Source organism: Ovis aries, chromosome 23, assembly GCF_016772045.2.
Source record: "Ovis aries strain OAR_USU_Benz2616 breed Rambouillet chromosome 23, ARS-UI_Ramb_v3.0, whole genome shotgun sequence".
Lineage (NCBI taxonomy): Eukaryota > Metazoa > Chordata > Mammalia > Artiodactyla > Bovidae > Ovis > Ovis aries.
The window spans coordinates 55,182,229-55,206,998 of NC_056076.1; the positions used below are offsets into that span (position 1 = coordinate 55,182,229).

At 40.1% G+C, this 24,770-nt stretch overlaps 1 protein-coding gene across 37 annotated transcripts in view; it reads right to left on the bottom strand.

Moving 5' to 3' along the window:
- TCF4 (transcription factor 4) overlaps positions 1 to 24,770 on the bottom strand; it is a 384,383-nt gene that overhangs the window by 238,779 nt on the left and 120,834 nt on the right. For 27 of the 37 annotated variants that reach the window (XM_060405546.1, XM_015103772.4, XM_015103771.4 and 24 more), the window contains 2 exons: positions 13,882 to 13,943; positions 10,593 to 10,689 (listed from right to left, as the gene is read on the bottom strand). In XM_060405546.1, the coding sequence (XP_060261529.1) occupies positions 10,593 to 10,689; positions 13,882 to 13,943 (159 nt within the window). Of the gene's footprint in view, positions 1 to 348; positions 382 to 10,592; positions 10,690 to 13,881; positions 13,944 to 24,770 lie in introns of all 37 variants that reach the window. The other 10 variants (XM_042239272.1, XM_027960906.3, XM_027960905.2 and 7 more) reach the window with 1 other exon arrangement.

The following is a 24,770-nucleotide window of genomic DNA, read 5'->3' on the forward strand; positions in this document are numbered from 1 at the left end:
GCAACACCACACAACGGAGAGTGGCGAGTTGGGAGTCAACCCAGTGCCCAGCTAGACACAAGCCTTGGTCAGCCCGCCGTCCTCCACTGTCCCCATATTCAGGCTGCAGAGAGATTTTCAAAGCTGTAAGAAAGCTTTCCATGCTTTATTTTCAACATCAACAATGTAACCTGCTATATTTTACACCAATTTAAAGCAAAACTCCCATACAGTCTTTCCTATTAATAAACATGTGCAAGGAACTGGGGAGTGATGAATACACAGTCGTCAAGAAGATGAGAAATGTCTGGGTTGCATCTATTAGGTACCTGGGGATACATTTAATTCAGTCCCATCTATGCTTCATACCTTTTGCCACTGTTGGTCCCTGGGCTTGATATTCTGCAAGAAGAAATAAAATAAGATCCCCTGAGTATCTCTTTCTACTAAAAATTCATACATACTTCCTTAGGAAGATTCAGAATGCCTGGGGAGTGACGGGAATGAGAGAATGATGGCATACACACAGCCAACAGTCTCTGCCAAGCTTCTCTGGAGAAGAATGAACCGAATCGGAAGACCATCTCCAACACATTCCCCAGAACCTAGAAGGCGCATGTAATAGCATTTCCTTGATGAAAAATGTCCTACCCAGTGGTTACTCCAAATGCAGGTGACCTACAACGCAGGGGAAGAAATCTCACCTTGTCAGCACCTTTACCCAAAATCCACAACAAGGTGCTTTCCACCTTTTGCAACAATGCAACTTGAGAACATTTGAGCTGGAGAGAAAAATGGCTGGAGGTAAATATTTCCCCAAGGCGTGTTATCTGAAATTGTCCCCAAAGAGGTACTTATTTTATAGGATTACTGGTTTTTGTGGAATGGCTGGGGAAAAAAAAAAAATCTTTATTTTGGTCTTGCTGTCTTCAGAACTGAACATGCAATACTATCTCCACCCGTTCTTGCCCTTGGTTCCAATCTCATTAGAAAGTAAAGGTGTTTTCAAACTGCCATCACCCAAGACCCAAGGTCTATAGAATTTTCAATTAATTGAAGACATTAAGTGACCTTCCCTGGTGGCTCAGAGGGTAAAGAGCCTGCCTGCAGTGTGGAAGACCCGGGTTCAATCCCTGGGTCGGGAAGATCTGGAGAAGGAAATGGCAACCCACTCCAGTATCCTTGCCTGGAAACTTCCATGGACGGAGGAGCCTGGCAGGCTTACAGTCCACGGGGTCACAAAGAGCTGGACACAACTGAGTGACTTCACTTGATCCTTGAAGGACATCAAGTGACAGAGTACCAATACGCAGTTGTGCGATGGTCTAAGATAACAGCAGAGTAGTTGCTGCAAAGCATATCATGTCACTGTGTGGCTCACAATGATGCTGGGCCAAGTGTTGACCATCCTGGCCTTAGAAACGTGAAAGTTGGGGATGATAAGAAATTCTGGTGAAGTGCCATCACCAGGAAGGGGAACAGCCAAGATGAAGACTGCAGCGCCCCCGAGCCCAGCCCACTATTCCCCGAGGACCCTAAAGACGGCAGTGCTTCCAATGGAGCTCCTCTGCAGCTTTGGTCCTAATGAAGGTGATCATGTGAACAAAGGAAACAGGCTATGGTAATCTTTTCAATAAAACCCCTTTTCCTGTTTTGGCTGGGCTGGGTCTTCATTGCGGTGCGGGCCTTTCTCTAGTTGCAGCAAGCAGAGGCTCCTCTCTAGTCGCAGTGCACGGGCTTCTCATTGAGGTGGCTTCTTTTGTTGCTGGGCTCAGGATCTCGGGCGCGAGGGTTTCCGTAGCTGTGGCTCCTGGGCTCCAGAGCGCAGGCTCAGGAGCTGTGGTGCACGGGCTTGGTGGCTCCACAGCACGTGGGATCGTCCCGGACCAGGGGCTGAACCCACGTCTCCTGCATTGGCAGGTGGATTCTTTACCACTGAGCCAACAGGGAAGCTCTAAGGCTTACAGTATTTGTTTTTTAATGAAGGTCAATAGCGCACTTAAGGTAGGCACTCAACTTTCAAGGACACAAGGTTAAAAGCCTGAAATTACTGCTGTTTCTCCTGGAGCTGAGGGGTGATGAGAGCTTTGCCAGGTGTCTGATCTTCCACCCAAGGAACCAGTCAAGGTGTCCACTATTGGCTACTGCTCTCCCAGGCCCATTTTCAGTGGCAAGCTTAGGTAAAACTCAAAGTAATGCTTTTCCAGTGAAACACTTGAGAGAAAAACTTTGTACTAAAGGAAAACAGCCCTGTTTATTCCACATTCTGCTTTCCTTTCATGATGGATGGTCTTTCCCCTGCCCGTGTTCTCATTAGCCTGATTCCCACCATGACTGTGATCAGCGGAGGTGGGAAACTTTTGGTTAAAAGTTGGATCCAGCTCTCACCACAATTTCATGCAGTCTTGGCACACTGGCCAAGATTAAATGTCTTTTGGCTGCTCCTAATCCTCCATATTAAAGATCAACAAATACAACTATGTAATATTAAAAAAAAAAAGAAGAAGAAGAAAACAGTTCTTTGCCCTCGGGGGCAGGATCCTGTGTGAGAGCTTCATGGCAACCCGGCAGGTGGCTGGAAGGAAGTTCCCGGGAGCCTGTTTGGCAGTGACCCAGAAGAACAATCTCTGTCACTTATAGTGACACGTCCCGGGACCTTGACTCTCCAGGATGCCAAGCCCACTCTGAGTGGCTACTGCCGGGGACGGTGGGAATGGGCACTGCGCTTGGGCTCTGCCAGAGACCACCAAGAGGATTGCAGGAAAGACTGGAGGGTGCAGCCATAGGCGGCTGGCTGCATGAGCAGGCAGCTCTGGGCAGCCTGGCAGGAATTCAAGCCAGAGGCCTAACAGAGAAGGCTGTGGATGATGAGGCCGAAAGCCCTTTACCCTGGCTAGTTGCTGCCTTGATCAAGAGCTGAGGACAAGGAAAGCACAAGCCTTGGTGATGAAATGACCTCAACTCCCCCCCGCCATGTGCAACTCTTCTGCTGCCATCTCCCCACCATCTTCCTTTCAGAACTCATTTTCCATCCCACGCTTCTTTATCATTCTCTCTAATCTGCTGACCAGAATTCAGCGTCGAGACCCATTTTCACATTTTGCTTCTCACAAGGAAGCTGGAGCCTTGGTTCTTTATTTTCAAAGCTGCTAAGTTGAAAATTACAGATTCTTCTCTTAAAAGAAACTAAATAAACCTTATAAATTGGCTAAGCATCCTCAGCCCCCTTCCCTCTTGTCTCGTCCCATTGAACAGGCTGGAGGGGCAACTGTATAACTTTCCACCCCTTTTAAACTCTGCAGCTGGAGATGGCTGTGGATGGAAGAAAGGCAGGGAGATCACATGAGCAAATTCATCTTTCCCTTCTCCTTGCTGCATCTAACCCAAACCTGACTTCTGAGACTGTGACAGTCATCTTGAGACAATGAGGGAAAGGACAAAGAAATCACAGAGATACAAGCCTAGACTTCAATGAACCATAAACCAAATCTAGTCATGGTCCACCACCAGACTTCTAATATGAGAAAAATTATCCATAAGCCACCATTAGTCACATTTTCCATTCCTTTCAAGAAAAGCAAGCCTACGGACACAAACCACTTTTTCCTTGAACTTGACTCTAAAACGATTCAAGAACTTTCTATGTGAGAAATCTTTCTGTGATATGCAGAAGACCTACACTTTTCTGTGAAATATAGTTTTCAATTAACATTTTTCTGGTATCAGTTCTTCTAAAGTTTAAAAGAGCCGGGTTTGGTCCACCTAGTTTGACTCTTAAAGTGTTTGATTAGAGCACCATTGCTATGTTATACCGCAGAGCAGGCAGTCTAGTGGAAAGAGAACAAGACTAACGAAAAAGGGACAGCAATGTTTATTGACTGGACAAGTCACCTTATCTGAATACTGGAGACACACAGCTTCTTTCAGTGGCCTTTCAAGAAAATATTGATGTTACTTATTTCCTTTTATAAATAATCTGTGGTGTGTTTCTTGAAAACTGGAATCTACGCTACTGTTAATATGGTCTCTTTCCTGATATTCTGGACAGTCAAGGGCACAGAACTACAGAATGAATTTCTAGATGACTGCCTCTGGTTTAGGGTTTTCTTCCTGACAGTAACATGTAGGCTTGACTTTAACTTATGGGCTTTTCATTTAGGGCTGAGACCCAAATATCTGATTTCTCTGATTGATTCATGAATGAACCCCTTCAAGAGCCACTTATTGAGATCCTATAGTTCTGTGCCAAGAACTGGCCCATGCATAATACTTTTCTCCTGGTGACGTAACTTAATGAGTTATTATTTTATCCCTGTTCGATCCAGTCCCTTACCTACGGTTTGGAATGAGCTGAGGTAGAAAAGAAATATCCATCTGAATCAGGCTCTAAAGAATTACATGTGGAAAACACATCACTAGTAAAGTTACTTGAAGGTATCACAAAATAGAGATGAATGGATTAGACAGGACGATAAAACATCTCTAAACATAAAATATAGTATAAGCAGAAAATGGCATACCTGAAAGATCAATGGACCATCAGATGAGAAAATTACCTCAGAGATCATCTAAAGGCTTGCTCCCCGTCCTCAGTTTAAAGGTATAAAACAGATTTGACCTGAAGACCCACAGACAGTTGTAGCAAGAGAGTAGAAAAGTCAGTTCTCTAGCGCCTAGCCTCTACTCAAAATCAGAATTAATTATATCATTGGAGATGACACTAAAAGAGTCTTATTTGTTAACACTTCATGAAGGCATTTTAAATTAACATTAAAAAAAGAAAACTCCCAAACAACGCTGACAAGAAATAAGACCATTATTAAACATTTCTTCTCTCAGAAATTGCTTGCTATCACATTATCGGTCCAACAGCTAACAGACGATATCAAGATAACCTCGAGCTAAAAAGTATCATTAAAAAAAATATGTCGAAAACGCAGACATCCCTAACTGAAGAACTCGTAAGCAACCCGCTGTCACTATTAAACTTCAGAACAATTTAAAAGCGAACTAAAATGTCCAGAGCTGACATGTACATTCACAATTTCATTTTCACAAAATTATGAAAGGATTATTTGACATGTGGCACTTCAAACATCAAATAATAGCCATTTTTGTCCAGGTTTTGTTATTTTCAAATATTCACATTTCAGCATGGGAAGGAAAAAACACACTGAACCAAGAGGTCAAGTAAAATCTTACCCATGCTTTTAAAAAACTGTTTCTTTGTGGTCATTCTTTTCTTTCGTACTTTAAAGTTTTCAAAACTGTTTTCCTCATAAGAGTCTCTTCATTGGGTATTTCCAGTTTTACACTGAAAAGAAAAACTACCTCTATTAACATGTACTCACATTCTCCGTTTTACAAGAAGACTGTGCCACTGGCCTCTGCCACTGGGATTTGAAAGTGCTCACAACACTTCACCTTTATGCTGGGCTAAACTCAGGGTAGCCATAAACACTCTGAAGTAATACAAACCTAAATATTCCTGCTCGGCAACTGGAGCAGTGGAAGTGAATTCTAATGAGCCGGCAGCTGTCACAATATGACCACAGTAACCAAATCAAAATATCAACCGCTAACCCAGATGAGACTCAAAGGTCATCATCCTGTAAGCCAGCAGCTCTCTGCAGTTCTGCCTGAACCACGATCTAATCCTGCAGTAAAACGTTCCACTGAGCTAGTTCAGAAACCAGTTACTCTACAGCAAGAAATTATTCCGTGCACTGGTAGAGTACCACGAGCGGGACAAGAACCAAATACCACAATAAGGAAACCGAACCATTCACAAGGGGACATGTAAAAACACAGCCGCTGATGTTGAACTAAGCTGCACCCAACCATACCCAAGTATCACTTTTCACATCCTTCAGTTACCAGTGCATGTCTATAACCTTACTGGCATCTTGCTCACTCAAACAATCTGGCTTTCAATTAAAGCTCTGGAACAAAAGAAGGAAAACATATACTTAGGTCATTCCTCTGATCAAAAAGTTGTGGCTAGAAAATATATTGTCTCCCATTGTTAAAAAAAAAAAATTTGGACAATTACCTGCAAAAGTTTTAATGTTGGGCAAACACAAGAAACAAACAGGAATGATTTTTAAAATCCATAGTCTTTGCATATAGTTCTTGCCATGATTTTCCAACTATTCCTTAACATATAATCCTTTTAAAAACACAAGGCTCAGCACCATGGTCCCTCTGACCCATTTGCATATTCTGAAAGCTACCCACTGACCACTGTAAAGGTTTCATCAAACTGTTTAATAACTGTAGTGAACAAGTTTCCAACAGATCAAGTGTACACTGTTATCATTAATGATCATACATGGTCACAAAGAAGTGACTAGTTCTCTCCAGATACAAAACAGGACAGGGAATTTCAAACAAGTAAAAATGCAAACTGGCTTGCTTATCTCTACTCAAGGGAAAACAGTAAGTGAGGACTCAGCAAGTGTCAAGTAAGAGTCTACTACACAAATATTGAACCATGATGTTGTACACCTAAAACTAATATATGTCAATTATACCTCAATAATAATTTAAAAAGAGAACTGTATGAATTGGTCAAGGCCGGCAGGCAGCTAGATGACTCACTGCTGAAATCCTTCAATTCCTCCAGACTCCCCCACACTAAAAGAAAAACAAAAGGCCATGCACATTTATTTTTTAAAACAACAAATTTGGGGCCTGCTTTTTGTTGTTGTTGTTTCTTTTAGTTATGTTTTTCTTTAAAGGATTTACACAATATCAACTTCCAAAACTCTGTGTGGCAACTTTAAACACAGACAGCAATGGAGGGAAGAGCGCACCCTGACAAACCAAGTGTCGTTATTAATTCTTCTAGCGCAACAGCTGCACGTGTGTGCACACGTGCACGTGAGCACGTGCTTGCGTGCAAGTGCACTTGTGCCCATTTGTTTATGTTTAGTTTAGGCAATCGAGTAAGGCCTTGTATTCAGATACGCAATACCTCCTTATTTCTAAAGGAGGTAGATTAATGCAGACACTACTACTCTTATAAGTCATATACCATTTTGCATAAATTTGAGATACACAAATAAATTAAGTTTTTGTATTTTGGTGCCAGAGGTAAGTATTAGATTACAAAAATGAACATTTATGCAAAATCATTCATGGGAAGTCAAGGAGTTCAGATTTTTAATAAAGCATTTTGTTACCTTAAAAGAGTTTATAAGCAAATACTAGCAATGCCTGCATCATTTCTTCAAAATACTGTATTGCCATAAGAACAAAATGTAGAATAATAAGTCACTACCCAAAGAAAAGAGGGTTTCAGTACTTTTTTCTTTCTCTGCAATAAAATAAAACCTCACTAAGTGAACAGTTTACCAAAAAGAAATAGGTCATCTGCAGTTAATAACTCTTTCCCGTAAAATTAGTGTCACTTATTTCTGTAGCAGACGCCTAATTCAGTCACAGACTTGATTGATTTGACAATAGAGAATCTGGTCCAATAAAGTGGCTGATTTATTTCCGATGCTATAGCTTTTACCCTAATGTGACACCAGAGCAGAATGAAATCTTTGACATGTAAAGAAATCCTTTACAGGTTTTCATGAAAACCAAAGCTTCTGAAAGTGGATATTAGATTGTTGTTCAAAACTTAAAGTCTAATATCTTCTTTGGGTAGAAGAAAACTTCCACAAACACCGTAACCCAGAATATGGATTTGGACACAAAGAGTAGTTTAGAATATACCATATACTCTGTAAATTCAAATTGCTGGCTATACTAATAGGTCTTATTTCCTCTTTGTCTTCATTTGTAAATCGGCTGTCTTTAACTTTTTGAAAACAATCTAGCTTCTCTTTGTAAAGGTACAGCAAAGCACCAAGCATGGTTCATTTCAAAAGTGGTTTCATTTTAAATCAACAGCAGCTTGGGCAACATCAATGAGCATCTTTGTTCCCTGAGTCTAGGCCTGAGATACTCAAGCCAATCAAGAAGGCGTTTGGGATGTGAGAAATTACCAGGGGGTGGGGGGTTAATGCAGCATCCTAGCGAGTTCTCTAAAAATATTTTTAATTCCTTTCCAAAGTAAAAATGCGAGGTATTTCATAATAGTTTAAATGCCTTTTTCTCTCTCTTTTTTTTTTTTTTTTTGCACACTGCGCCATGCCCTCTCACTCTGAGGGCAACTTCCCTGACCCTAGTCTGACACTGCACCGTTAATGTCAGATAAACCATTTAGCCCAAGCACAATTCTTTTCTGTGCAAAAATCTGCTTGAGGTGGAAAATGTAGCAGTTTGTAAACAATAAAGAGCCATGTTTCAGACCAGACAGCTTATCTAACAGAGAAGTCCTTTCATGGGTAACAGTGGGTGGGAGCCTCCGGACGTAGTAGCATTTCCTCCCACAATGCAGGAGACTGTCTTGGCCTCCATATTTAAGGGTTTAATGGGAAGGAGGGCAGACGGAGTAAAAGAACACAGCTGACATGGACTTTCAGCTTAAACAACAACTAAGTGAAAAGAGTCAGCTCTCGGAGCTCCGGCTGTAGACGCTCAGCCCACTTATATTTTAAATACTATTTGAACTGAAAAAAAAAAGAAAACGAATTTGGTTTGTAAAACAGCTGCCCAGGAGGATACGCAAATAAGAATGATTCTTTGCTATCTTTGTATTGCTTGGTGTCTTCTGTAATATTAATTTATCCACTTGTTCTTTAGGAAAACATTTTTGCATGGACATTATATAAACTTCTAAATATGAGTAGTAATTTATTTATCCCATTTTATCCTCATCGGAGGATAGTCTTAGAATTCTTCAGGACAATTCTCTAATATACTCTTTCAGTGTTACTTTTCAAGATGATTATTTTCAAGTTAATCTTTTACTTTATGAAGTTGGATAAGGATAAATAGAGAAGGGATGGTGTTAGAATTTAAAATTACTGCTATTGTCATTGAAGAATGTAAAGTTGTTCTTTCAAATCTAAGGTGACAAACATATCTAGTCACCTGCATCTGCCTATCCTGGAAACAGGAAACACTGCATCTCATCATGACTCATTTTAAAAAGCTAGGATTCTTGCTTTAGCTACAGAGGTAAAACATAACAGTTACTATTTTAAATTTTAAAAGAATAAGAAAATATAAGAACAACCCATGGTCAAATACAGCTTTGAGATCCTGATTCTCAAAGTTGGGATGACACTTAATCACCCATTAAAAACAAATTCCTAGTATTTCTCTGCTTTGACTACTGTGCATTTAATATCTGAGGTCCCTGTAGATGGATTTGACGGTGATTTCTAAAAAGACTCACACTCAAGAATGATCTACACCTTAAATAATGAATATAGGGATGAATTGAGAGAGGAGCTTTGAAACATACACTCTATCACATGTAAAATTAAATAGCCAGTGGAAATTTGCTGCATGATGCAGGGAGCTCAAACCTAGTACTCTGTGACAACCTAGAGGGGTGGGATGGGGTAGGAGGTGGGAGGAAGGTTGAAAGATGAAGGGGACGTATGTATACCTATGGCTGATTTATGTTGATATGTGGCAGAAACCAACACGATACTATAAGGCAATTATCCTCCAATTAAAAATAAATTAAAAAAATTATAAATAACAGAACAAAGTTAACATTAATTTACAAAAACAAGTATAGTGACCAAGGCTTAAAAAATAGGACATTCCTCAGAAGCATCTGCAGTTATGGTTTCAGAATGATATATGTATGGCTGCATGTCTTCCTTGGAGTATAATTCAACAGCTTCTGCCAAGAAATTTAACCTCATTTATTGCAGGATTTGGCCAAGTTGAGAGATTTACTAATATTGTTAAAGCTCACATTTATTAGAACAAAGATCTTTTTTTCCCAATCAAAACTAAAGTAACCAGCTATTGGGACTTTTTAAGTCATTGTAAATTGTCTTTTCATTGCTCAAGATACTGCGGTGTTTTTTTTTGTTTGTTTTTTTGTTTTAATCCCTATAGGTAGTCAAAGCAGAAAAAAATATGCTAAGAATTCCAATAGAAAAGACATGCTGGAAACACAAAGACTGTCTCAAAGTACACATAGGTCACTTCATGAAGCAGGACGGGGACCTCCTAGATCATCAGCGCTGAAGTTCACACCTTGATAAATACACAACCAGACTTTACAATTCAGCTTGAACATGCTACTTTGATTTAAGCACAGTAACCCTATTATTACAGGAATTTCCATGACCCCTTTCATAAAAGTTCATGCTAACACAGATTTTTTCTCATTGCCAACTGATACTTCTTACTTTAAATATTCACCACTTTCACTTCATCAGCCTTAACCCTGGAAAACTACTGCCGCAACAATGAAATTAGGAGAAGTGCTTTACATCTAAGGAACACAAATTTTCCATGTAGATTCAATATCACTGAAATTAGGTAATCCCACACAATTGTAAAACTTAGTCCTGTATGCACTATTACCAAGCAAAGATCATCAATATTTTTCTGTAATTTAAAATTACGATAGTGAACTAGCTAAATATCTAAGTTCTTAAAAACAGAATCTCTGTCTGGGCTTGTATTCTATCTTTGATGGTAAAACATAAGCATTCCAAAAACTCATGCTAATTTAAAATTAGTCTTACTTTGTATTCTGGAATTGACAAAAGGTGGAGAGAGATTGTCATGTGACCCAAGGTCCCTGCTGGTCATGTGGTCATAGGGAGTCCCATCTCCATAGTTCTGTAAATAAAATAACAGCATAAATTTAAATTTGCCATGAATCAATCAGCATGTAAGTCTGACTACTGATACCTCTCTGAACCAAAGAAACTGGAGCCCACCATTCTCACCCCAGCACCTTATTATAAGAAAGCTGCATCTTCACAAGTACAGTGCATAAGAAGGGCTCTAAAGTTTGCAGAGTTCACATTTTCCCCAAAATCATAGTGAAACTGGGGGAATAATAATAATGGAGCCAATTGCATCAAGTTATTAAGATCAAATGAAATAATGCAAGTAAAACACCTGATACCTATAAAATATATTGTAAATAGTAATTATTATTTTGATAAGCCTACATTATTTTTTTAAAAAGAGAGCAAAATGTGCTATGGGAAATTTACTCATAACCTGCAATGGACTGCCTTTGGAAGGCAAAGGTAGGACCTTGTAAACAGCAGCATTTGATTTTATGATACTGAAATTTCAATGTTTTATTATAGATGTTATTGTGGTTGTAAAACAATTGGATCATTCCATAAGTAACCAGCTACACAAGAATGTAAAAATTATTATAACAGGACTATAAATGAATATCAGAATTTAAGCATAAATTCTGGATTTGGACAAAGTATGCCACACACAAAAAAAAAACAGTTTTAAAGCAGACGGTAATCTCTGGAAATTTCTAATTACTATGATCATCTCATGGTTTAAAGGGGAATTTTAAATTAAAATAAGGTTTTTAAACTGCCCAGTCACTTGCTTTTAATGGAGGAGTTAGATAACATACAGGAAAGAGTTAAAATCATCTAAATCATAGAGTTCAAATTTTAGGTTACTAAGGTACATAAGTGACCAGAAAGGAAAAAAAAGTCATGCTGCTCAGCTGGTTGCACTATCCATAAAGACTAAGTCAAATTTACTCAGAGGTATCAGTTGGTATGTTAGCCAAAGGGCAGAATCTGCCCACGTGAAAAGGACGGATATTGTATGAAAAATGAAAATGCACATCCCTCCACTAAAGAAATGACAGAAACCTTAAGGTTCCAAACTATCCCGTTTTCAACCGCCTTTCCTCAGCTATAAAAAAAATTAACTTGAACGATACTGTGATGGGATGTTGCCAGTACATCAGGGCATAAAAGGACGTCACATTTTAAATATCTATCATTGCTCTTACACTCACTTGTTCCATACCAGACATTGCATAATACTAATTACCATTTATTAAGTATACTCACCCTACAGAGTTATTAAGAGCTTAATATACATTATCTAATCTAAACGCCAGCACAGCGTTTCAAGATGACTGGAAATATCACCACTTGAAGATGAGAAAAAAGAGACACCTGCCCCCTGGCTGTCCAACACAAGCCAGCCACAATAAGCTGTCTCATGCCAGCTCGCTGCAGTTAGAAAATACAAATTACAAAATATTGAGTCAAAGTTATCCACCAATGAATTCCCTGGGGTGGTGGGGGGAAAGGCCAGACGATTCATGAAAACCAAATAAAAGTCAGGACGATCCTAAATGAACCTCCCTCTCAGAAGAACGACTTAAAGAACCACGTGTTGTATTAAAATGAGAAAGCAGAAGACAGTAAGTTCATGCGAACGAGCTCAACAGGAGAGGGACGTTCTGTCGTCTCCCACACTTGCTGTCATGGGGAATGGATTGATTTCTGCAACTGAGGACTGTAATGTGAGGAGGAGGAAAGATTTCCTCAACCCATCCATATAATGCAGGAGAATCTGAAACTCGACAGCTGGTGCAAAGTCTCAGCGAAGTTCCTCGTAAGCCGAGAGCTCTGGCTGTACTCTGAGACTAGAGCATGAGCCCCAGGGCCAGAGGACAGGTGGAATGGCCAATGCAGCTTGCTGAGACGGCCTCCTTCGGACAGCTTGATTACCTTCCTTACCTCTTTGCCAAAATACAGACCACTCTCCACCCCAAATGTGTGCGAACATTACAGTAAATGTGCCCCCGCTCCCAGCCCTGCAGAACGTTTCCTCCATCTACACAGCTGCTTGGGGGAGGGGCAGCTGCTTTGTGCGGTCTCTACTTTTAATCTGGAGTTATATGTATTATTATAAAAACTGAGAGGGATTTCAGAAGGCCTAGCAATGACTCCACTGGAGAAGGAAATGGCAGCCCACTCCATTGTTCTTGCCTGGAGAATCCCAGCGAAGGGGGAGCCCGGTGGGATGCCGTCTATGGGGTCGCACGGAGTCGGACACAACTGAAGCAACTTAGCAGCAGCAGCAGTAGCAGCAGTGATGACTCCATTAAAGACAGATTTTATATATATATAATCGTTCACATTTGAGTTAGAAGGAACAGGAAAGATCTCTGGTTCAACTTCTTCATTTTAGAAAGTAGCAGTATGGGGCCCAAGGAAATGAAATGACACACCCAAGGTCATACACATACAAACACACGCAGGGCCTAACCACCTACTCACACCCCATGCCATGGTCTTCACATGACACCCTAACAACCAAAAACCTTGGACAGGAATAGCAAAAATCTGTGAGTGAATAAGGCATGTACGGTTAAGTACAAGAAACTTCTTTTCCAAATGACTCTGCGCCATGGTCTGTAAAACACAAAACTGGCTTAAGGAACACTGACAAATGAGCAAGTCTGAAGAATAAGACTTGGTCTAAATCAGATCATATCCATTTACTTTGAAGTTTAAAGCTACTTTCAATTAAAAATAAATAAATAAATGAACCCACTGGTGACCAAAGGCACTACTGGTGGTGGGACAATAATGTTTACGAAGTGAAACCAACACAGACTTATTATGCAGATGATACTGGAAACTACAACTTCACAGTATGTCTTCAGAACTATTCAGTGACCTATTTACACCAATATATTACAGGGATACTAGGAATTTTTTTTTTAAGTTGCACCACCTACAAAAAAACAGCTTTCTGTTAACACTGGATCAGTAACTGGCAAAGCAAGGCCAAATGTTTAATGAAAGGGTTGTCTTCTGGTTAGCCAAAGTGGAAGGGGTGTCAAAATCAATAATAACATCCAATAGAGCCTGAAAAAAAAGCCAAACAGAAGCTGATCCTCATTAAACTCAGTCTGCATATATAGCCATGCAGATGAGTGTCAGGGAGGAAAAAACTCACCTTCAGTTTGTCAATTTACATATGAGGATGTCTGCTTATGGGGAAAAGATTAGATATACTTACCCTGGACGGGCTTGGATGTCCTCCACTCCCCCAGGACCCTGAGCTACTTCTGTCTTCTACATCTGGGGACAAGAGAAAAATTCTTTAGGCTTTCTTGCAATAATTCTTTCTTTTTGTATATGCACTTTTAAATTAATGTTTCAAATTAATCTCCTGTTGCCTTTAATTAAGAATCAAGCACGAGGCTACCATGATGATAGTAGCTTCTGACCCAACTACTTAAATTAGCTCATTTAAATTCACAGCAGAAACAAACTGGACCCTCAGGAACCAGAGGTATGAACATAAAAATTACTTCCATCCTTCACAATGTTTCATAGCCTCAACTTTTATCAACCTGAAACTGCACTTAAAATCTTACTAAAATCTTTTGGACAGGTTAAGTTAAAACTACACGAACACAACCTTAAAATACACACATACACAAAGTTAAATCAGGTAAATATCCATACTATTAATATTATCAATATTAGCGGCATGCATGCCATAACGCTCCTAGACACTTTCTGTCCTCTTACCGGCTCAGACAAGCCACTCGAGGCCTACCCACCAGACAACAGACATGAAGAAAACACGTCAGATGAAAAAGGACGTTGACAGTCTATTTCCATCAAGACATTACAAGGATATTAGGAGACTTTAAGTTTCTTAGAACCACACCATCTCACTCTTTTTTTTTTTAAATAGGCACAACACTTGGCCTACAATCCTTAATCTGGACAGTGAAATGTGGCACAAAAGTTGTTAAAGCAATGTTTTGTTAATTATGGCGAAATGACCTATACGAACTCCCAGAAGGCTGGAATTCTCTAGGCCCTGTACCAGCGAAGTTCTGCTGCTGACCAAATTCGAGATGCTTCTTCAGTGCTTCAAGTGCAAATACGCAGGAAGGGGAGTCTGACATCCAAGTTCCCCTGTTCACTGCTCAGAACATAAAAGTGTGCGCAAGATCAGTCACTCTAAATTTAGAAATGGCTTTGAGATTTTTGATGAAAGGCCCTTTCTGAGTATAAAAAGTTTCGCTGTTCTATTATCTTGATCACGGTGGTAACAGACGGCCATCACAAGCTTCCTCTGACAGAACTGGAGGAGGAGGTGTGAAACTTCGGCTCAGGAGATGTACTCCCATGGACTGTGTTTTCTAACATTTCAGTAATACTGTTTCTTAATGCACTACTGTCCTTCCCTTAATTACTCCTATTTTATTATCAGCAGAAGTAATCATAGTATAATTAACTGACTTATTTGGGGGTCCAGTAGAGGACATGGTGTTTTAGAATATATTAAGAGATGGACTAGAAACAGCAACCAACAACTAGGACCACTAAACTTGAAATCTTATTTTTAACAAACATCGTTCCAGTTACTTTGGTCAGTCCTTCCGAAGAGAATGCAAAGGCAAACAGCTATCCCCTGCAGACAGCTAAAATCAGTGCCTGCAAGGGACTTCCCTGATGGTCCCGGGCTTAGGACTGCACTTTCACCGCAGAAGGCAAAGGCTGGATCCTTAGTCAGGGAACTAAGACCCCGCATGCTGCATGGCGCAGACAAAAATAGAAAAGAACACGAAATTTAAAAAATGTTTCAATAAATATAATCAGTGGCTGTGAGCTTTAAGAGATGTCATGCAAGCTCTGAAGATGAAGTCTGGAGAAAAGGTACAATACTTTCCCCAAATTTGCTGTTTAACAACCCAACCTCCTAGCCCATCTACTGTAAGCTGAACTGGGGGACATATATAGAAAAGTGACTTAGAACTCTTGGGACTGTCACACAAGCAAGTTTTGTAGCCTATCTGGTTCTCGTCATCCTTAACAGCAAATCAAGTTTATTTTCACACACACACACACACACACACACACACACACACACACACACACAAAGGTATAAATGACAAAATCTATCAACCAGAAGTCTGCACATCTTGACTTCCTTCTCACCTGAAACAGCCAACCTGGATTAATTTGAGAGATTTTCCTCTTAAACTTGGCCCCAAAGTAATGATGGAACAGCAGCGAATCTCTACGTCTACCATAAGATTCTGTTTTGTTTGGACCCATTTTATCCATTTTCAAAAAGGATTTCAAACTTGAAAGGAAGGCAGAGACAAGGAGGAAAGGGGACCATAGTACTTCCTGGTCAGTAGTTTTGCCCTCAGGGTGATTATGGTCCCCAGAGGGCATCTGGCAATGTCTGGAGACATTTTCAGTTGTCACAACTTGGCAGGGCATGGAGGTGGGGTAGAGCTAGTGGCATCAAGTGGTTAGAGGCCAGGGACACTGCTAAAGGTTTTATACATGTCAGAATACCTGCACAACACAAAATATCCTGGTCTCAAATGTCAACTGTGCCAAGGTTGAGAAGGCCTCTTCTAAAGGACAAATTCTATTAAAGAGCAAAAAGGAAGACTCAAGCTGGAAAAAAAAAAAAAAAAAAAGATGCACCAGAATTTGATTTATAATGAATACAACCTCTTACTAAATACACAGTGAAGTTATCTGAGCCCAGATTTAAGCCAGAGTGTTTCAAGAGACGTTCCTATACATCTTCTGTCCACAGAATAAAGGGAAAATGATGGTCAACTAAGCAGGCTGCTAATTAGCAGGCAAATAAAACACATCAAAACTTGAGTATTCCCAACTGGGCAATTTCAAAAGCGAGCAATCCACTAATTAAAAATGCTGGAAGTCTAGCTTTTTCAAAACAGGTTAAATACTGGCTGGTTTCCTTCACAAATAGATTCCCACCCCATCAAATCTGACTGCTCTTTTCCCATTCTTTCCCATTTCCATCCTCCTCATTTCCTGACCTCATGCTGCTGTACCTTCTTTTAGTCTTTCTTCCTCTTATTGCTTTGTAACAGACTTTTCCTTCAGGGGCCTCCTGCAAACTGAGAAGGTAAGGACACCTCTCTTGCCCTCCAAGACTTCACAGAACAATCGTATGACTTCTGATATTTTTTATTTGAAAGAATATCTGTACAACGGGTGCTCCTTGATCCAGGACAAGAAGACTCAAAGCGACAGCATGCACCGAATGTAAATATGTTATTTTAAAGATATTTGTTTCCATCTTCCCTCCCACTGAGCTTCATCAGACCTGCCAGTAAGTCAGCAAGCATCTCCTCAACAAGGATCTCAGTCCATCTCAAAGTGCGCCTGAGGACTGCCTATGTCTAATCACCTGATGTGCTCATTTCAAGATTAGCATCCTGGGGTCCATTGCAGACCTACTGATCCTGGGTCTTTGAAGGTGGGGCCAAGAAAACTGTGTCTTTAACAAGGTCTTCAGGTACTTTTCGTGTACACAGGAGCTTTGAGAACCACCAGCCTCCTCCACTGGAAAACACGAGCCAGATGCATACCCTACTCCGTCACCCACTGCCTAACGCACATCTTGTCCTAAAATCCTTGCCCAGGTGGCCAGTTTCTGCAGCATTCAGTCCACATTCCCGTCCCATCTACACCCCAGTCGTTCTTGCCCAGACTCACTCTCTGTGTAAACCTTGCACGTGGCCTACACGTGGCCATCCCCTGCTCCCAGCTGGTGTACCTGGGCACCGCACACACTTTCTATCTCCAGATATTTGTACCCGCTATTCCTTCTGCCTGAGCTGTTTCTTATCTCTCAAAAAATAATACTAGTTAGTATTTTATGAGCTTAAATATGCCAGACACTGTGCCAAGCACTTCAATACACTACCAGTATCGCCATTTTATCTTGGAGGAAACAGGCTTAGACGGGACAGAAAACCCTCCCAACGTGACAGTAGGTGGAAGAGCTGGCAGACACAGGGGCTGACCATGTTCAAGTCAGGAACATTCTCCACCACGGTCAAGGTCTCCCTGATAAGCAGCTCAGGTCTCTCTACAACCAGCTCGAACATAACTGCCAGTCCCTTCTTCCCATGGATGTATTTACTTTTGGAGTTTATATCCACTCTTGTGTCCACAAAAAGATTATAGAATGAATACAACACAAATATATAAACCCAGGTCTCATGCACTGCAAACAGCTTCTTTACCATCTGAGCCACCAGGGAAGCCCCAGTCTTGTGTCCACAGAAGATTACTGAATGTATACAACACAAATACATAAAATGAAGTATTTGAAGAAATCAGAGACTGGAAAATAAAAACAGGAGAACAATCAAGCCATATGTATGATGAGCTTATCAAAAATGTACACTGTGGGAGTTCCCTGGTGGTTCAGTGGCCAAGACTTTGTGCTCCCAATTCAGGGGACCCAGGTTCGATCCCTGGTCGGGGAACTAGATCCCACATACCACATTTCGCAACTAAGAGTTCAGATGTCTTAACTAAAGATCCTACATGTCACAACTAGGACCCAGTGCAGCGAAATAGATAAATATTTTAAAACAAAACCAAAAAACTTTAAACATACATGTGATGGATGGGATATTTGTGAGAGAGGGGTCAAAATTCTAGTGGGCATAGAGTAAAACAAGATTCATAGCCTTGGATAAAAATACCCAAACTTTCAGGAAAGTCATTAAGGGCACACAGTCACAAATGAAAAACTGCCCAAGACAGAAGCCGCGTGGATACTGAGTTCTCGTGTCTCCCTTGTTCTGCTGTCACTCTCTATCCAAGACGGGAACACGTAAGAGGAAGACAACCACCTGGGCGGAAGGAGGCAAAGGAAAACAGAAAGTGGATGAGAGCAATTATTCTTCCCAAAGACTGACGTGGGCTCAATTGTTTCTAACTTATTTTACCCTAGACATGGACAGACTGAGTAATGTCCATGGTTTTGACAGTTGCTTTAGGAGGCAATCGGACCATCTACAAATTTTGATTTTACTTGAGTAGTTCTGCATAAGCCCCCTCTAAAATGCCTGACATTTCAACACTAAAACACAAAAGCAAAGCGTGGGTAGAATGCGGATCAAACACTCCTTTCAGAGAAAAGATATACAGAGATGAATTTTTATTTCTATGATTTCCCACCCATACTCATTGATTATTCAAATCTCCACTTTATGTGGACAGTGAGATGAAAACTATCCTTAGACTGGACCAATGTCCGAAAGCACAGAGCTGGAAAAAAAGACCTAGATTTCAGCCACAGACTTCATTAACCAGCTCAACGGCCTGAGCCAGTCACCGGACCCTCTGAACTCATTGTTGTCAACTGTAAAATAAGTGGTTTTGATTTCCATTCTTAGAAATAGGGCAGCCTAGTATAGTGGAACAACTCTGCCACAAAATGCTAAGTGTAGTAAATCAGACAGAGAAAAGACAAATATCATGTGATGGGGCTTGTACGTGGAATCTAGAAAGCTGATACAAATAAACTTATTTACAAAACAGGAATAGACTCAGAGACATAGAAAAGAAACATAGTTTCCAAAGGGGAAGGTGGGAGAGGAATAAACTAGGAGTTTTGGATTAATATACACACTACTATATATATATAATGCATTTCCTAGGTGGCTCAGTGGAAGAGAATCCACCTGAAATGTAGGAGACATGGGTTAGACCACTGATGGGGGAAGATGCTCTGGAGAAGGAAATGGCAACCCACTCCAGTATTCTTGCCTGGGAAATTTCATGAACAGAGTAGCCTGGTGGGCTACAGTCCACAGGGTCAAAAAAGAGTCAGACATGACTTAGCAAGTAAACAACAACAACAAAATATATAAAACAGATAACCAACAAGGACCTAGCACAGGGAAGTATACCAAATGTCTTGCAAGAATCTAAAAAGGAATATATATATACACACACACACAAATGTATAACTGAATTACTTTGCTGGACTCTGAAACTAACACAACACTGTGAATCAGCTATATTTCAACAAAAACTTATAAATCAATAAATACTCATGGCTTTTTTTAAAAAATCACTAAAAAAATGACAGATTAAAAAATTTTAGTCTTCTTCTAAACCCAAATGAACTGACAAGATAGTAAGGAAATATCCAGCCAAAATCAAAGTGAAGGCTGGAACCCACAGAGGAAGAAGATATTTTTTTGCCCTGAGGACAACCGCCAATCTAGAAACTGTAATGGCCTCTTGGGTCAAGGAGAACAAAAGTGAAAACTCAGCATCCACCCAGAGCTGGTATCTAATAGGAGAAAAAGGAATAATAAGGTTTCCAACCTCAAGGAGTGATTACTAAAGTAAACAATTGATACTTAGACACTCAGCAGAGTGTGTGTGTGTGTCATGTTAGTTGTGTCCGACTCTTTGGGAGCCTATGGAGTGTAGCCCATCAGGCTCCTCTGTCCATGGGATTCTCCAGGCAAGAGCGCTGAAGTGGGCTGCGCCTCCTCTAGGGGCTCTTTCCAACCAGGGACGGAACCCGCACCTCTCACATCTCCTGCACTGGCAGGCAGGTTCTTTACCACTAAGACAATCAAAACACGTAAACAGGCAAATTGTGATTTATTCAAGGAAATTGAGTTTCACATTTTTATGGCTGTTCGTTCTGCTTAGTGGGTCTGAGATTTTCAAATAATCTCCTGGATTTCCATAACAGCCAACATGTTTGAAGTAATCAAATCCCACCTTCTCCATGAACCCCCCTACAGCACAAACACGGTGAGAATTCAGTGAGCCTTAGATTTGAGTGACTTCATTTACCTTTCAAATATCCTCTTTTCATCTCACCATTTCAACATAATTCTGTATGCTGTATAAATGATATGCTTCCAAAAATTATGTCTGCTTACCAGAAGTCCAAGGTAAGAACACAGACTGAATATTATACAAGTTAACCTTGATTTGAAATAAAACAAGTGTGAGGGTTACCTAACTCTGTTGATTTGGGGTAGCTTTGTGTATCCATCCTTTCCTCATTGAGAAACCAGATCATGCTACACCACAAGGGTTCTACAGTTCCATGAAGTCAGAACAACCAAAGTGGTATTCTCTGCTGCCCTAAAGCTCTACAAATTCCCACTCTTGTAGAAACATAAGGATTTCCTGATAAAAGCTTCTACACACTCAGAATGCTTCAGGAGGTTGAGATTGAGTTCTTCCTGGAAAGACAGTCATTCTGAGGCATGTGGAAGTCTACATGGTCTTAAGCCCTTCTCTCTGCAATAACAGACACTATTAAATCTCCTCCACACCCTCACGGAGACTCACAGACTGCATACATCTGTGGCTCCTACTAATTTCCTAGTCCAGGAAGAACCCTTGGCTGAGCCCTCCACACAAACTGAGATGGCATATGCTCTCCGTCAGTGCCAGATGAATTTAGAGTTCAAAATATTTCATCAGCAAAGAGCGTGTTAAGGATGTGCACATTTTCATTAGCACCCAGTATAATAAGAAGCCTAAGGACAGTGATCTGAAGCCCAATTTGAGTCCAAGGACAGAGGTAGGAAGAGCTGAGGAGCTTCAGATATTGACAAGGACTACACCACCAAGACCACTTCTTTCTGCTTCTGTAAGAAACAAGATAGGCTCCAGAAGGAGTAATCTAAGCCGCGGCGAGAAACTTCCAGCACTTTCCCAAATCTGACTAAGCAAAAGATGATGACTGTGGTGATGTGTCCCACGCACATTTTAAGATACTTCAAATACAAAGAACAGGGACGTGGGCGTTCCATTTTCAGAGCATTGTCCACCTGGCATCTCAGTGCTCGTGGATTTCCCTATTAAATAAATTCGAGAATTCAAAGGTCAAGTGTAAGATGATATTACATTACAGATCATATACATAAATATATAAATAGTGTAAGGAAAGGTAAAATATGGATACACTGGGAGGGAAAGTATAGAAGGAAAATTTGTTCAGAAAGGAAAATTTTAGCTTTTATTAACCACCAAGTTAAACTTCCATTAATACATTTTTTGCAACACTGAAACACTATTACTTTCCTTAAGTTCTAGATAAACTATTTTTCAAAAATGAACACTAAATAATCCCAGGTGATTAAAATATGGAGTTAATGGCACTTTACAGTACTGTTAAACAGGGAAAGCATTTTCATATAACATGATATTAAGATAATATGGAAGTAACAAAATAAAACATGTAACAATTATGTTATAAATGTCAGTGGGGCTTCATATTGTGAAATTCAGAAATCTTGAAAATTCAAGGTGAGTAGACAGTTATATTATGAAACTGAGACAAAAGTAACAAACTCTTTATATCAATCCATATAATTTGGAAGTATCATGATAATCTAACTTGAATAATATTCTAATTTGAATAACCTAACATGAAATACAGAAATTCCATTTTCAAATGTTTGAAACAAATCAGTCAGGGTCTTCTTATTAACGAGAAGCTCATCCTTTCCAGAGCTCATCTCTCCAAGTTAGGTCCCAAAAAGAAGAGAAGCCACAAATAACTGAGGTAAGACTATAATAATGTGACACCTCCTTTGACTTTGAAATGTAACTGGTCTAAAAGTTACTTAATAAAAATCAATTTTACTAAGATAGTGCTCTTGGAAGCTAGATATATTTCAAATCAGGTAAGAAGAAATTGAAAGTAGAATCAGCATATCATTTAATTCCAATATTAAACAGATAAGCTTCAAAGTACCTAAGTTAAAAGTGAGTATTAATAACTTGGGGAAGTTTTTAAACTAGATGCTTAGTACCTTTTCAAGATGTATTTACAAATGAACGTCACAAAGTGTGAGAAATAAAAGGTAAATGCTTCAGAAAACAAACACGAAACAACGGAGAAACACATTTCAGATCCACTTGGTTTTTGGACTTCCCTGGTGGTGCAGTGGTTGAGAATCCGCCTGCCAGTGCAGGGGACGCAGGCCTGAGCCCTGGTCTGGGAAGATCCCAGGAGCCGTGAGGCAAGTGAGCCCGGGCTCCACCTACCGCCAGCTGTACTTCCACAGCAGCAGCGCAGTGAGAAGCTGGCGCATCTCATTGGAAAGCAGCACCCACTCGCCACGATTAGGGAAAAGCCCGTGCACAGCCACAGAGACCCAGCGCAGACGGAGATTAAACAGATAAACAATAGATACATACGCTTCATTTGTAAATAAAATAGAATATATATCACTCTGATAACAAGTACATGTAATTATACCAGAGTTTTCCAAATCCGACAGGGACAACAGAGGATGAGATGGTTGGATGGCATCATCTACCCGATGGACATGGGTTTGGGTGGACTTCGGGAGTTGGTGATGGACAGGGAGGCCTGACGTGGTGCGGTTCATGGGGTCGCAAAGAGTTGGACACAACTGAGCAACTGAACTGAACTGAATATTTATGGTGCAAAATCCATAATACTGTAATGACTTAAGATGTACAAACTGATATTTTAAATGCCTATTTGATCAATAATTTATTAAATTTATTCCAATAAAGAAAAAAGAGCCAAGATGAAACACGTAACAGTTTTCTCTTTCCCTCTTCTCCCCTCTGCCTCTTCCCTCCCTGGGGTGTCATTTGTGAGGCTCTGGGAAAGGGCTGCTGGCTTAATTGAAATATTTGTAGGCTGTAATTGCTCTGCGAAGCCACAATGGTCCACTTCTCCCAAATGGCATCCGTTGTTCCTCTTCGTTTTTTCTTCTGTTTCCTTTTATACTTTAACAAAATCTGCCCCTCCTGTTTCTTCCAGTCTTATCTCATCTTGCCCTTTATTCTGAATGCATAACTAATGCTAGGGAAGCCAAACAGCTTTAAATTTTCAAAAATCTTCCCTAGAATCCGGTCCTCTAGCCCATTCCCTTTTTCTTACAATAATCACTCCCATAAACGGACTCTCAGTTTATCTTTTCAACATCCCAGCCTTCCACCTGTGTTTAACACAGCAGCCTCTGACCTGGCAATGACAAGCAATCAGTCTTATGTGTTATCTTCAGGGGTCATGTCTCAGTTTTAGGGCAATTTTCTTTGTATTTAGGCTCAAATGTGCAAACCACACTATATTACTCTGCAAAACATCAATGAGAAGGCTTAATTAAGTAACACTGACAGATAAATCCATTTCTTTCGCAGTAATCAAATCAAAGCAGGTTGACATAACACAGGAACTTAATACAGTTATTCCCTTGTAATTGGAAAAAGGCCCTTTACTTCTCATTAAAGCAATCTTCTGGGTATTGGCATAATAAGAAGGCTCAGAGCTTTAATACTGCCCTATAAAAGTCTCAAGATACAGACCCCTTAAGCAAACAAGCCAGATTATCTAATTCCTTGATCACAGCAGAACATGTAGTTCCCACTGTTTAAAACTACTAATTCTTTATCTCTGTTGCAATTAAAAAGAGGTAAATCAGTATCAAACACATACAATGGAAATCTGCAAAAATGCATAAACTGTTTACAGTTTTAGAAGTCTGTCTCCACGTGTATTTCAATGGAAGCAATCCATTAAAAATGAATTTGAAATACTTTACAAATGTAAAGTTGTAATAGCTTGGAAGGGGGGAAAATCTTTTTATTTTACTCAATGGGCTCAACAGGATATATTTTACCTAAATTTGCAGTCTGATATTCAACCATACCATACAACTTCGGTAAGCAGAACTGTGAGAGAATGGAATCTGAATAAGAACATTTAATTTTTGTGGTAATTGAAGAACAGTAAGTCATCTGGTCAACCAGAGGCTTCTCTGACCGAGGCTAAAGCCCAGAAAGAATGCAACAATATATACTAAGTTCATCTCCCCAAACTAAACAAAATCAATTTTCACCCTTTCACTACAATTTTGAGGGTGTTTCTGTTACTTATCCCTTGGTGCCTTATCAATCTCAAAATGAGTCCAGCAACTCTTCCTGAAAGGATAAAATATAATCTAGGGTTGTGATTCCAAAATGTGGCTGACCATTAAAAGACCCTGGGAACCTTCAAATTAAAAAAAAAACAAAAACCCACAGATATACTAGCCCCACTAGAAACTAATCAAGAAAAGATCAAGGGTTGAAATT